General features: G+C 39.4%; 1 protein-coding gene across 2 annotated transcripts in view; it reads left to right on the top strand.

Moving 5' to 3' along the window:
* The first annotated feature begins 1,209 nt into the window (after positions 1–1,209).
* CTXN3 (cortexin 3) overlaps positions 1,210–15,034 on the top strand; it is a 131,562-nt gene continuing 117,737 nt past the window's right edge. Inside the window, exons 1-2 of one of the 2 annotated variants that reach the window (XM_054808775.1) lie at positions 1,210–1,340; positions 7,969–8,979. In XM_054808775.1, coding sequence (XP_054664750.1) covers positions 1,335–1,340; positions 7,969–8,214 — 252 coding nt within the window. In that variant the 5' untranslated portion in view covers positions 1,210–1,334 and the 3' untranslated portion in view covers positions 8,215–8,979. Of the gene's footprint in view, positions 1,341–7,968; positions 8,980–15,034 lie in introns of those variants that run through there. The other variant, XR_008574574.1, reaches the window with a different exon arrangement.

Genomic DNA, 15,034 nt, shown 5'->3' on the forward strand with positions numbered 1-15,034 from the left:
GGTAATCTGAGTGGCAGCTTTGCATCATGTCTGCAAGCATATTTTGTCATATAATATACCCAAAACCATGGTCCCACGCTCCACAATGTTGACCCTGCCAACCACAATGTTGTTGGCAGGGTGCATGTTTTAAAATAAAGGATGCTTCCACAGGAAAATCCTTAAGGGGCAGAGAAAGGAAGATAATTCCTGTGAGCTTCAAATCTATTGTCCATACCAGAGGCCTGAAGGAAATATGAGAGGAGAATAATATCACATATTCTTTTTTTGGTCTGTGAAAATATGTGACTCTGAAAACTGAAGTTCCCTGTAAGAGATCAAAACAAATTACATTCTGTCACCCTAAAATGGCTTGGGGTGTCTGTGTGTGTGTATGTGTGTGTGTGTGCTTGCTTTTAAGTAGAAACTCTCAGAAAACAAACCAAACCAAAAAACTTTACATTTTTTAACTGGCCTATCTGAGTGGCATTCTAAAACTGACTTCATTTTTCTCATGGGAAAGGAAAACAGGAACCTTCCTGCTTTGGTTATTTTCCCTCAAAATAAAAAGCAATTATATGAAGGGAAGTTTTAGTATGTGGAAACAAGTACAACTCCCAGGGCAAAAAGCCCTAGATATAAGGTCAGAAGTTAAGCAGTAAATATTATAGACTATATTCTCTCGCATTACAACGTCAGTTTATTTTCTCAAGAACATACCCCACTGGCGTTCATATAATCCACTACATTTTAAGAAGTGTAAAGGATTAAAGTATTTGGCTGAAGATCACAAATTGTAATCAATGTTCAGATGACTGATAAAAGGAGTGTTAATCGGCATTAAAAAGACAGATCACTGACAACAGTCAATAGAGAAGAGAGAAGCACTAGCATGTCTCATTTCGCAAAGGTGTAGGAATACACTGGTTGGTGTTTTCTGGTTGTGGGTTGGTTTTTTTTGGTTTTTTGTACACCTTTCAAATGTTAATGTTCTGCTGAAGATGGTTTCAGACAGGCTGCGAGGAGACTGCTGTACTCAGCCAAGCAGAAGCCATTGAAGACTTGCTGAGGCAGAACTGAAATTACAGCCTCACTTTAAAAAAATGATAGTATTATCAGCTAATTATTTCTAACACACAAATAGGATTCTCATTTGAGTTTGTGGGGTTTTTTTGTGTAAAATTCTAAGCCTTCAAAAGGCAGCTTTTGAACTTGGCTATTCACCGGTTCCTTGGCAGTCCCTGATCCTTTTTGCCTAGAAATACAAGAAAGGTGCAGAAGAATGGAAAATAAAGATACTTCTAACTACCTGTAACTGCTGCAGTGGGAAATGGGTCAAATTCCCTCTCGACCTGATGAAGGTATTTGTTTCACAGAAATTGATTGTCTAATTTTCTTCATTTATTTAATAGTTATAACCTTTATATTGCATATGCCTGGCTAATACTGTCTATTATGTCCTACCTAGCAGATCAGGATTACTGGCGTTAGACTTAAAAGTAACAATAATTAAATGAATGTACGCTGATTATATTGTTGTGTATTCCCTGTTTGCTTTCTAGAAAGTATATTACAGTTCATCTTTTACTGATGCCAGAAAGGGTAGTATAAAATCCATTTCTTGTCATTTTGAGCTCCAAATATTTTTTTGGTAAGGATTTATGACTGTTAAGACAACAAATTTTCAACTTGCTGATTCATGTAGGATCCAACCTATAAGGATATTAGCCATGTTAATGGCTTTACAAGCTCTGGCATTTTTTATTATCTTATTACTACTATACTTTTAAGGTATTGAATGTGGAGAAGGGTTGCAATACTGATGCCTGTGTATCTGTACACCCTCTTTTCAAAAGAAGAGGGTATACAGAGGAAGGAAAACAGTCTGTTGGGTGCATATTTCAAACCATTGCACAGATTCCTGGATAGAATATTGATATTGATGTTTCACAGATTCCTACCTTCAGATCTTCACAAGTGGTATCTCATAAAGCTATCAATTACTTTAGCAAATGCAGTAATTCTTTGACCTTTTTTGTTTATAAATCATCCTCACACAGCTTATGTAGAGGGAGTCAAAATATTATGTGTGCACATTAGCACATTAAAGGTGAGCTTGCATTTTAAACACTCCACTGCATTAAGTAAAAGTGAGGTGCATGATGTTGGAGAGGGTCTACAGAAAAAAGAATGGGTTCCTTTCTAGCATTGTTTTATTGCTAAAATTAACCCTATCAACTTGCTTTAACAATGTCAACAGCTGAATGGTGCACCAAGGGGCTCTTTTTGCACACATAGATCTGTCCTTAAAAGAGATGTTGAGAGATGATGAGGATATGTGCCTGCAGGGGAAAGGCAATGTCAGCTTGCTATCACATTTGTTAGAAGAAAAGGATGAAGTATAGGTGAAAAGGGCGTTGTTAATATATCCATTTAGACTGTCCAGCAAACAATAGTACAGGCTACAGTATGAAGGAACGTAAGACACATTTGGGTACAAGAGAAGGGCACATGTAATTTAATTTGTTAGCCTGGTACTTCTTGTAATGAAGCTTTGTTTATTTAAGGTAGGTTTAAAATGTCAATCACAGCAACTGAGCTGTGAGTGCACAGAAATATCTTTGCTCAAATAGTTTTTTGTACAGACTTTTGAGCCTGAAGAAACTTGCCATGTGTTTTTGTAGGTAAGGAAGTGAGTAATCAGTGAAACTAGTATGGGTGGTATAGGAAAATCATGCACATGGTCTTGGCACAGCTGTGTGCTTTCTACATTCCATGAGGTATTTCATAATGGAAAACCAATTGCTCCACTAATATGGGAAACCTGCAGATCAGGCATATGTTGTGAAGTACCCGGTGAAATCACAGGACCTTACCGATTAGGCCAGTACATCTTGAGAGAACAAGAAGGACAAAAGAAATTCCCTGAGTGTGACTTAAAAGAGGGAGGAAAATATTCTATTTAATGTGTTTAAATGTCTTGATGTTTAATGTATTGATGTGTTTATTGTTTAATTGTAATTTTTAATCAATCAACTTTTACAGGACCAAAAGTGTAAGTGGGCAAGATGGTAATTAAGTCAGCAAAACTGTATAGCTAGCTGCAGTAGCAGGAAATTTGGCCTTGTGTCTAGTTAGCAAGGCTGCAAGACCCTGTGACTGAAATGATTTTCTGCTGGCAAGATTCCTTCTTTGAACTTTCTTGTTTCAGAGGCTTTTCTGTTCATTTTATGTGATTTACACAGAGCATTGTGCAGTGAATGATCTGTCAAGAAATAGCAATAAACAGACACTGCCAGTCTATATGGTGTTTCATTGCTAATGTTTTTAATTAAAACATTTGCTTTAAATCCATGCACACATAGATTGTGTATGTCACAGTTCAGTCTGGATTTCTTCAATAGTTTCTTGAGTTACCAATTCCTCAGTATTTTGAAAGACAAAGGGTCAGCAATGCTAATCTGTGTGTACCTCCAGCTATGTTGGAACAATTTACAGCAACTGAAGGTCAGCTCCAGAGCTTCTCTGTGTCTCAGAATATTCATGCCATATTGCAGCTACATGGATGAGATGATATGTGAGTTTATGAACAGGTAGGATACAGAAACTGGAAAAATGGGTAGAAGTAAGATTCTACTCAGCAAACTGGGAAGTCATTTCCTACAGTCTGTTTGGCTGTGACTACTCACCAACATACAAGTCTTTTATGGTAAGAACATAAACATATGGGTGTTGACACAAAATGCAATTTATGTTGTACATGGTAATTAAGAGGGGGCAGTTTAAACAGCAGAACAAAGCCAAATTTAATAGTAACTATGTTGTTCCTAGAAGCGCAGATCTTAAAGCCATTCTTTCCATTAGTCCTATTGTTCTCAAAGTAAGAAGCTTTAAATTGTGAGCCCTAAGGAAATCCTTTTAACATACAGCAATTTTCAATTAAAGTCAACTTTGAAACAGATGAAATGCTGAAAGCACAGAAAGACTAATCAAAGGTGCTTTGAACAAGTTTAACTCTTCAGACTCCTAAGAATTTGTATCTTTCATAAAAATGTGTAAATAGTTCTATCAACTAATTAATCCAATCACATTTTAACTTCAAAAATTTTAGTGGCTTGACCAGAAAAATTACCTTTTGGTGACATTTAAACAGGCTTTATGCTCATAGTTCAGCTATTGGGCTACAGGTGGGCACCTGACACTATATGAAGGCTATTAAGGCTTAGCATGTGCCAAGGACTAACCTGTCAATTTAATGCCACTAGTGATATGCCCTGTTTCTTTCTTTCTTTATAAATTTAGTATCTTAGACTGTAAGCACCACGTCAGGGAGAGCTATAATTGAACTACCTAATGGCTGTGTGCACACTGGCAAGGAGAAATTATAATAACCTGATGTGGAAGAATGATGCGCAACTGTGTACTCATTAAACAAAGGATAAGACACATCTGTAAGGAACCTATTACAAAAAGTGATTGAAAGGGGCACCTCTGCATTAAAATAAAATAAAAAAAATCTAGTCATTTAAGTGAAGGATAATCTGTTTGTTCTCTCAATTATGATTTTACCTGAGATGGGGGGGGAGGGGGGGGGAGGGGGAGAAAAAAGGAGCAGGTCTGCACCTAGAAGAATCTTGGTTATATTGATGAATTTTTAAACAACCTAGAGGCTTTTCCACCCGTGCTATAACGTGGCTCAGCTCTTAGTGGTTGGAACTAGCTGAAAAGAAACACATTCAGGTTGTGGTGTTGTTATTGCTATAATCTCGTTTCTACCACTTCCCCTGTTATGTATGGTCTGTAATTTTTATTTATTTGTTTTGGCTGCATGGATATCTTTGTGCTGAAATGGGGATACCTATAGTGTGCATCACACTCATGTTTTCATGTCTTGCCTCTTGGGATCTGCGTTAGAGGTGGATCGTTGAGCAAAATTCTCACTCATGCCATGGGGAAGGGCCTTTTTGCCTCTCTCTGCAGCTCCTCAGCACCCTCTTCCAGGCTCCTGTTCTCCCTGTCAGCCTTTGATCAGCACCACCAAAGCGGGATGGAGTTCCTGCAGGCTGGAGGAACACTTGCAATGAGTGTAGAGGTTCTCATGCAGGAAAATACAGTTTAAGGATATGTTGCCATATCTTTGTAGTCTCCTAGATAGCTATTGTTTCCAGTTGGAAAGAGACTCTGGTGTCCAACACCAGCAGAGCTCTGCTGACACAACAGAAAGTGATGGTAAGGGAGGAAGCTGTGGTGCCTGGGGACTCCCTTACAGCAGTTGCTCCAGATGAATGACCAGAGGCCAGGAGTGTGGAAGCCCACATTGCTGTGGCCAGGGTCCTTCCAAGCCTAATTACTTGTGCCTATAGATACACCCAATTAATGTCTTTAGCTAGTTATCTTCTCCTTCCAAGTACCCATGTGCTTGTATCAGTGGGCATAAACATCATTTAGTCACAAAGGAAATGGTTAATGATCTCATTTAAGTTTTTGCCTGCAAAAGAAGTGGTCCAAGAAGTGCAAAGGATGTGGTTATGCCAGGTATTGTGCCTTTTTGTGGAGACAAGCTACCTGCCCCAAAAAGCTTGCAATCAGTTAGTGTAATGAGCACACTCAGAAGGCTGGCTGGAAGCCCAAAGCCTCAGAAATACATTGCTTTCAGCTTTGCAATGTAGTCTTAGTATTTTATTGCATATAATCTATAGCATAAAAATTAGGAATCTGAGTCTGTAAAGCTGATAATTGTAAAATAATCAGACATCTCATCTGTTCCTAAAATCAGTCAATAGTGCTTACTGGTATGAAAATGAATAGCTAACTCTTCTCTGTATAATCCCACTTAGGTGCCTACTCTGATCCCAAAAGGAAAATAATGAACAGCATTTTTTATCACTGAGACACCAATTACACGTATCTTTTTAAAATCAAGTTTTTTAAAACTGGAAAAATACTGTCTACAGAATCCTTTGTCTATTCTAAGGTTGACATATAAAAGCAGCATATCAAAGGCTGATCTTTCCTGAAAGTCACAGATTTTTCCATCTTCTTCATATTTTCCCATGGTTGCTAACTGTTCAGATAATGCCTAGAAAAATGTTAGGAAAACCTTTCCTAAAACACTCTGATCTGTGAAAGCAAGCATAGTTACTGTATTGTATGATCGCAGTTTTAGGAAAGACTGTTAAGTGTGTGTAATATATGTACAGCTGAGGGCATATGCTTAAATAACATTAAAACCCATGATATAATGTGTCTGCTGAAGAGCTTTTTGAAGTCAGAATACCAGAGGTCTTTTAGAAGGGGGCAGCACTAACTTCGGCCTTCACTGCAGCATCACTGCCACAGTGATACACTCTGTCTCAGTTATATGTTTCTTCTTTTTAACAATAAGATTATTTATTGCCAGAATTCATTATTTCCTTCACCAGGTATCACCCCTCTAATAAAAGTCTGTCAGCTTTATTAAATTGGTTGTTCCTAAAGTTTTAGTTCTCTATTAGACAGTCCTCTGCATTTTTTATCAGCTGGAAGCTGAGACATTCTTTCAAAAGACTGGAAGCTAACATTTTTGATCTTTCTATCCTTTCCATCATAAATTAAATGAGGTAATATTAGCCATGCATTTCCAATATTTTTGTTGCTTTAATACTTTCTCTATTTTGTTTAAGATACAGAATAATCCTGACAATATTCTAGTATGACTGTGCTTTCTTAATCCACTTATACTTATTTACTGTTGTTACTGAGGCATGCTTATAAATCATTATTGACCCCAGCCCAGTGACAGAGTGGTTATAATCATGTAAAAGCTTCACTTGTGCATGCTATATAGTGCATTGTGTTCTTCTACTTTCTTTTCCTTCCTCTTACCATTAACACAACATGTTCTACTGGGACAGCGTTGTCCTTCAAGCAGTTTTGAAGCTTTTCCTTTCCAGGGGATACTATACAGGTAATTTCAGTGGTACCAATGACCATGCCTAAGCTGACCAGGCATCCAGCAGTGCTTCCCTCCTGCTGGAAGCAAAATCCAGCGTGCAAGGGAGGAGGAAGTAATGGTAGGCAGACACCCAGACAGACAGTCCAGGGAGTAGATGTGCCAGGCTGGCACTAGCACAGTATAGGCTCTGCTGTCTTGGAAACAGCCAAGTTCACTCCCAAATCCTGGTGATTATCTTGATGTGGCAGAGCTGGTGACATAAAAACCATTTTCTTACCATGTTTTTAAGCCTGATTCTGATTGTAAGTAAGAGGAAGAAACATTTGCCCTTGAGATAAATTACTACTTGCCTTACTTCAGGCTGCTTTCCTAAATTTTCTCTCATTTCAAACACAAATTATTTATACCTTTCCTTCATAAATGCTGCAGTTACAGACACTGAATGGTTGCTGCCTTCCAGCATGTGGGACACGTACATTTTATTGGCCTGCAGTGGATCCTGGTTCATCCCTCCTCAAAACTGGTCATTGTGTATAAAACCATAAGTGCATTTGTTTTTCAACCCCCTCTCCCCCAAATTAAAGTAACATCAGCTGCAAGTCCATCTATCCTGCAGACAGGCATGCAATTTGCCATTTCTGTGGGCTACCCACTGGAGCAGTGTGATTAAACTCCTTGTTTTTCCCCTTGCAGAAAAGAAATGTTCTACCCAAGTCCAAATGATCTGGTAGGTAGGGAGAGGTTACTGCCAGCTCAGGTTCTAGTGACATTTAATGTTGGTGGCTGGATTCTGTACTGCCAACAGAATAGTACAGGATTTCTAACAGGTCTCATATATGACACAGGGGCAAGTAGACTTGCTGTCAAGTTCTTTTCCACTTCATTTTTCTCCGTTAGGAGAAAGTTGTATTGAAGTAAACAAACAAAAGGGCTATTCACAGTTCACATTGCTTCCCCCTTGCCCTACAGATAGCAAAGTGCATCTAAATGGCTTCTACTCTGACCTCAGCAAACTGATGATGAAAAGAAGGTGACTGTGGGATTATTTGTTTCAGCTTCTCTGGATGATGGATGGAGAGATATTCACTACCACTTTGGTGCCATCTGGGAACATGACACCAAATTATAGCATGACCCTGGCACAGAAAACAACGTTTGCCTTTGTGATTTTATTATTTATTTTCTTGGGAATCCTCATTGTTCGCTGCTTCCAAATTCTCCTCAACCCCTACCAGAGTATGCTAACCTCAGCCTGGACTGATGGACTTGATGGACTGGAGTTTGACTATGCTTTTGCTTAGAGATTGAGAACTATGGAGGCATATTTACCACTCTGATAAAGAGAGAAAAATCCTGGAATGCCAATTTATTTTGTTACATTTTTTTCAAATATCATAGGAATTGCAACATACAAATATGCACACAATGAATTTGATTGTAATTAAATATCAAGTCAAGTTAAATTTTTGCAGGTAGATTAGTGAATCTCCTTATTGGGAAAAAGATAAAGGTTGCATTAGCAGAACTTTTCTTTAGAATACACTGGAACAATAAGTAGTATATGTGATCTCTTATAACCAGTTAAGTGACAATAGAGCATGTCTTCTCTTGCATAGCCTTTTTATCATTAACAAGAGTCTGTGGAGGAAGGTATCTTACAAATCAGGTAAGAATATGTTTCTACGATCTGTATGTAGTAAATTAGCTTTCCAAGCTCCACAAGACTCTTCTCACTCTGTCTCCCATGCTTCTGAAGACAAGTGAGGAAGTATCCCCTACAATAAGATAAGATTGAAAAGCTGGAAAACTTCAGGAGAAAAAAAAAATCCTCCATGTTTTCCCAGGTATTCAATAAGATGCTCTTTCTTTGCATTAAGCAGTGATTAAGCTACTTAGTACTAACGAATCACTGACTGTAATCTTTGTTGTGAATAAGATATGTAATGATTTTGGCCTGTCTTCTCTTTTTGTGCCCAAACTGATTTTTATTAAGATAGGTTTTTGCATTATTCTAATAACAGCTTATGCAAACAAATTTCAGTCTTGCATGTATTTCAAACCCTGCATTTCCAGCATTCACTCAGTCTCTATTCGGTGTGTAGATCATATTGCATTGTTTTTGTTTCCTAATTGGATGACTGAAACATTGGTGCTAAGAATCAATAAATAACCACCACTGTCTTTACCTATAAATGTCTTTGAATGTATTTGTACAATGAAAACTCATTCCTAGAAATCAATGCAAACAAAAATCTACCTACATGATTGATCGGGGAAAGAGAGATTTAAAAGACTGCATAAAATTTAGTAGAACTTCTTCGAGTCCAAGTGGATGTTTGCAAGCATTGTTTAGCAGCATTGAAATACTATAGTGATAACAACATTTGATTTACTGCCAGGAGGGAAAAGGCCACGCTCCTGAACACAGAAGAGTCTTGAAAGAAGTCCTAATGTCACTGGGCTTAAACATTTCATGGAGTGGGGAAGGGAAGGCACATGCTGCCTGTTTTCAGACAAAGCTTTAGATTTAGCTATTTTACTCATACTATAATAATGACAAGCAGTTAGGAAGTTTTCCTTTGTGCTTTGGCTTGCAGCCTGTAATGGATGAACAAAGCCAGCCCCGTAGCTGGTACAGCTGGGGCCGTGCTGACTGATCCGAGCTGAAGCTCTTACTCTAGCCATGGCACTTAGAGCTATTTATTTCCCTTTGCTGCTTGTCCTGTCCATTGGTTAAAGGTTGCAGCTATTTGTAGCAGAGGCAGTGGAAGGAGGGGTGGCTCTGCGCCCTGGCTATCACAGTTCCCAGGAGGGCAACCAGAGCCCCAAACACAGCTCCCTGCTGAGTTCACAGAAAGAAGCTGGGCTCCGTGATCTGTCACTGCTGAGATAGGAGCACAGCTTGTTGCAGGGGTGGTAACCTTCAAGATGGAGTAGGCAGATGGGGACAGGAACACAACTATGTTCTCCAGAAGCCATGAGGTACTGGCTTTAGCCAGGTGCCAGGGCACCTAGATCAAAGCAAACTAAAACTTTCAGGTCATTTCCCAAAGATAAGGACAGTGTGGCATAAAAGAAATGTTACTGTTGTTGCACCAGTGCTGCCTAACACGACAAATGTATTGTCAATATTTATGAAGCAGCAGTAACAGCATTTCTTCCTCTGAGATTTCTCTCCTGTGTCAGGGTCTCTTTCTGAAGATTCTATAAATTTTATTTTCTTTTAAAAAGAAAAAGACTTTTCCTCATAATCGCCCCTAAAGCGGGAGGTGATGACTCTGGTCAAGAGAATGTAGCACAACATTCAAGTGAGGCAATTTGATGCTTGTGTGGAGTTTGCAAGTTGCTAACTGAGAACTATTTTGGAGACAGCTAGCCAGCATCTCCGGTATGTTTGGAAGCATTCCAAGGATATATTTTTGTAAACCACTGGGATAAGTCAGTCTACTAAAGGGAATTTAATACTGCTGGGCAGTCACTTTAAGTCAGCCTATTTGTGGATGTTGCTAAATTGACGATAGCAAAGACAGGAAATTCACACCAGTTTATCCACTGCAGCAGAGACTTTTTCCTTCTCACTCTCAAAGTCTAACAGAAGTTTTCTGAAGATATGTTGGCAATTCGGTTTCATGATAGCTCACTTTTCCTTTGCCTGGAGAAACCAGACCAGACTTCGAATGGAAAGAATACAATTCCAGTCCACAAAGTAGCCTCTGGCTATGCCTCACAAGAATATGTACTTGCTGTGGAGTGACCTAAAATATTAATGAGACTGGAAAGGGAGCATCTGTGTGCTAATGCAGCTGTGCTCAGGCAGCTCTGCAGCTCTGCATCACTCTGGTAAAGGCTTTTGTTTATGATATCAGTTTCTGCAGAAAATCCTGTGCAATCTTTAAATAGTTTTTATTTAGTATGAATATTTCTTGATATAATTTAAGAAATATACTTTACATACTGTAGAGAAAGAAGGATTATGTGTAAATTTTTAATAAATACCACATTTATGTGAGTTTGTTCAAACTACAAGGAGTTTAAGTCAAAGGGCTACTGGGGAGAGATAAAGCCAAATAAGGACAGAGTTAAAACTATTGGTAGACACCAGGGAGTAAAGCTGGTTTACTCCAATGAGGATTTCAAGACTTTTATATCTCAGTCATGACCCTTAAATGAAAGAAGTGGCCTAACAGCATGGAGCGGAGACGGGAGTCTGTTCTCAGCAATGTCTGGGGTGCATGTGTGTGAGAACAGACCTGATGCTGCTTCTCCACTGCAGTCAGAGGTTTGGGTGCTACTTGTGCAGACATGAACTACCTTCAAAGTAGCTCAGGTGTCAGGAATGATACAGCCACAGAAATCCACAGCTCTGCACACTCTGCAAGAGCCATGTAGGGGTTACTGCCAGATATGTATACATGTGTTGGACCTGCAGTGAAATGCATCTGCCACTGCCATGCAACTAGCAGGATTTGAGCTCTCTTTCAAAGGTAGGTGAAGTTGGCATCCAGCAGTACAGCTATGGTAACTGGGAGAGAAAAAGAACCCAGCAACTGACTGATGCAGTTAGCAGCAGGGCAAACTTCTCACTCACCAGAGATATGGTTTCTAGAGTTGAATGGACTTTAAATTAAAGTTTACAAGAAGAGAATTTTGTGTAAACAAGAGGAAATATGAATACAAACTTGTCTTATTTTTATTTTTTGTTCTGCCTGCTATATACTCTGAGCAAATGCATAACACTTGATTTTGACAAAGCGGTCTGTGAAGTGTAGCTTAGTCGGTTGTTATCACACATGCCCCCCAGAGAGCGGCCTGGATGTACCTGATGTGCGGCTACATGGCCCTGTGAGCCTAATGGGACTGGTGCACAGGGATTTTGCAGTTTTGGAGCTCTACACAGGGACGCTAGAGCTAGACATATGAGATATGGTCTCATGGGACACTTTCAAGAAGGCTAGCTTTGGAGTTGCAACCTCTTTTCTGATCTGTAGAGTACTTGGTAGGAATTTATACTCAATTTGGTACAAAGATAAACAAACTTGCCCATGATAATGACTACTTGAGAAGCAGCCCACAGACCCCCAAGAACTGCAGGAAAGAAGCTGCAAACCTTTGATCTGCAGCATAACTGAGTCTGTGGCCATGACCTGAATTTTCTTCAACACAAAATCTTAGTGTTTTTCATCCTGGTTTATTGAAATATGCTTAGTTTGTAAAATGCAGCAAGTGTTTATTCATACTGATGTAGTTTGCATGAAAATAAAGCTGTTGGTTTCCCACAATGCACATTCTGTTTTCAGTGCTTCTGGAGTTCTGCAGCAAAGTTTTGGACTTTTTTTTATACATGGATTTGGTGTCATTTCTGCAGCATTTATATGTGAAGCTGCTATGGCTCCTGTTCTTTTGTCAGTGTCACTGTAAAAGCAGCTGAAACTGTAGCAATTTTTCTTTTTTCCCTCTTGGCACAGTAACTAATCAATCCCCATCATGCCCTTAGATGTCTGCATTGTTATCTTCATGGTCTAGAAGGAGCAGTGAGGAGCAAAAGGTCTTTTTCAAGGCAGAGGCAAAGATGACTTATTATCAGTGCTAAGGCAGGATCTGTGAAGCATAGGCTTCTGTCCTGCATTGAAGTCACTGTGTGCTAGTGCGGTGATTTAACCTTGGCTAGACACCAGGTGTCCACCAAGCCACTCTATTGCTCCCCTCCTCAGCAAGACAGGGAACGGAGAAAAATAAGACGGAAAAAACAACCCCAAACTCATGGGTCAAGATAAAGGCAGTTTAATGTAGCAAAAGCAAAAGGCCGTGCACAGAAGCAAAGCAAAAAGCAAAAGATTATTCTCTACTTCCCATCCGCAGGCAATGTCCAGCAACTTCCTGGGAAGCAGGGCTTCAGTATGCATAGTGGTTACTCCCGAAGACGAACATAAAAAACCCCCGAATGCCCCCACCCCATTCCTCCCCCTATCTCTCAGCGTCTTATTGCTCAGCAGACATGATATGGCATGGAATATCTCTTTGGTCAGTTTGGGTCAGCTGTCCTGGCTGTGTCCCCTCCCAAGATCTTGCCCACCCCCAGCCTACTGGTGAGGAGGAGGGGGAGAAATGTTGGAGAGACAGGTTTGATGTGTGCCAGCACTGCTCAGCAGTAGCCAAAACACTGGTGTATTATCAACACTTTGCTCGCTATCATTAGATAGCACAGCACTATGAGGGCTGCTGTGGGGAAAATTAACTCCATCTCAGCCAGAACCAATACAGCTAGTCAACAGGGTAGTAGATAATGCACCCTTCACTTCTGATATAACTGTAAAACATAGTAAGTCCTATCACACTTCCTTCTGCTTTGTATGAGCTCTGTTTTTTACCATGGGAGAACCAGTGATGTGGCAGCTGCACCCAACCTGCTATTTAGACCAGCGCAAAATCTCCAAGTGGGGGATTTGGTGCAGTGCTGCGTCCCAGCAACTTAATAACCAGGGTCAGAACTAGACTGTACTTCCATCTCATGGATTTGATTTTCAGTGAGATTCTTTACTTTTATCTGCATTGGTTTAAAAACTTACTTTGCCTCTTAGAATTGGTATTAGAAATTTAAACACAGAAAAGTGATACTGAGAATTACATCTAAGCAGAAAACTGCTTTACATACAATGAAGCCATGGCAAAAAAATTCAGATTTGACTGTTTATTCCATACGAGAAAAAAATAATACAGGCCCAAGTCAGAACATCTAGGGATTACACCTTAGAGTAAAGTATGTTTAGTAACCCCCAGTCTGAGACAGGAGAAAGACTCACACATAATGCCAGCCCCTCATCTTTGTAATTCCATCGCTGATGCTGGTGATCACTTCAGACAACAGTGTAAATCAAAGCAGACCTAAAGGTCTTTAGTATTGTGGCATTAGTCACAGTATCCTTACAACAGAAAAAGTAGTGTATTCATGAAGTTTTTGTAGTTGGAGGGTCACATTCTTAAGAGCTGATTCCCCCCCTCCCCGGCTTTGGCTTGATGCAATTGACTTCAGCTGCATTATTTTAGATTAACATCAGTGCAACTAAGAATCATGCTCCAAATTTCTAAACACATATAGCTGCATCACAGAACTGGTAGTGCTGCACTGATGTTTAACATATGTGCAGTCAAATTTTTTTTTATCAACTAGTTTTTAGGAGAAACATCATTGGTTGTTAAGCTTTATCACTCCTATAAATGCCATAACATACTATGGTGACAACATGTTTTCACAGGCTTTCTGATGTACCTTTATTCATAGCGTTTGCTAATTAAGGGGCCAGTCTTATAAAGCAGGCATTATATTTAGCATTGATAGCACCATTTCTATTCTACCACTCTATTTCTTGTTAGGTTTTACAACTGGTTGAGATGTTTGTTTGTTTTGCTTTTTGATTTGTTTACTTTGGATAGTTTTTGGCAGAGACTTGAATATTGTCCTGTTTCCTATAGAATTTTGATTTGAGGTTATTGGAACATTTTTACCAGTGCCTTCTAGTCAATTTGGATAGATACAAAATATGTCACTTGTGTAAAGTATAACCAGCTGTTAAAGAAAAAATCTTGCTGATACTTTCTGTATTTTGTCTTTTATGGTGAACAGCAGAGTGCAAAAAGTTTGATAACCAGAAAGGAGTGGCCACAAAACATTACTGCATATATGGCTATTGTGTAAAATGAGATGTCTCCTCTGTTTACCATCTGGATTTCTTGGTGCCAGGAGACTGCATTACACATTGCTGCTTCTCTTTAAGATAATTTTTTTTCTCTTCCTACCTTATCATTTCAGATTTTTCTGCCTTAGGTTTTGGTGGGGTTTTTGTTGTTGTTGTTGTTGTTTTCCTGTAGTTGTTCCTTCTGTTTGGGATTCCAAGCTCGGATGCCTCTGTCTGCTTGTTGCCCAAGCTTTACTTCCCCCAGAAAGGGTCATTTCCAGGTGCAATCAAGCAAGAAGACATGCTGCCATGGCCAAGGTAACAAATTACACAATGAAAGAATTGCAGCAATCAATAACAGCTTTAAAGTGGCTGAAGAATTGTGATTTTGATGTCTGTCTTCCATATGTCCATGACCTAGCTTACACACTACCTGGTCAAAAGTATT

The sequence above is a fragment of the Grus americana genome, chromosome Z (genome assembly GCF_028858705.1).
Source record: "Grus americana isolate bGruAme1 chromosome Z, bGruAme1.mat, whole genome shotgun sequence".
Lineage (NCBI taxonomy): Eukaryota > Metazoa > Chordata > Aves > Gruiformes > Gruidae > Grus > Grus americana.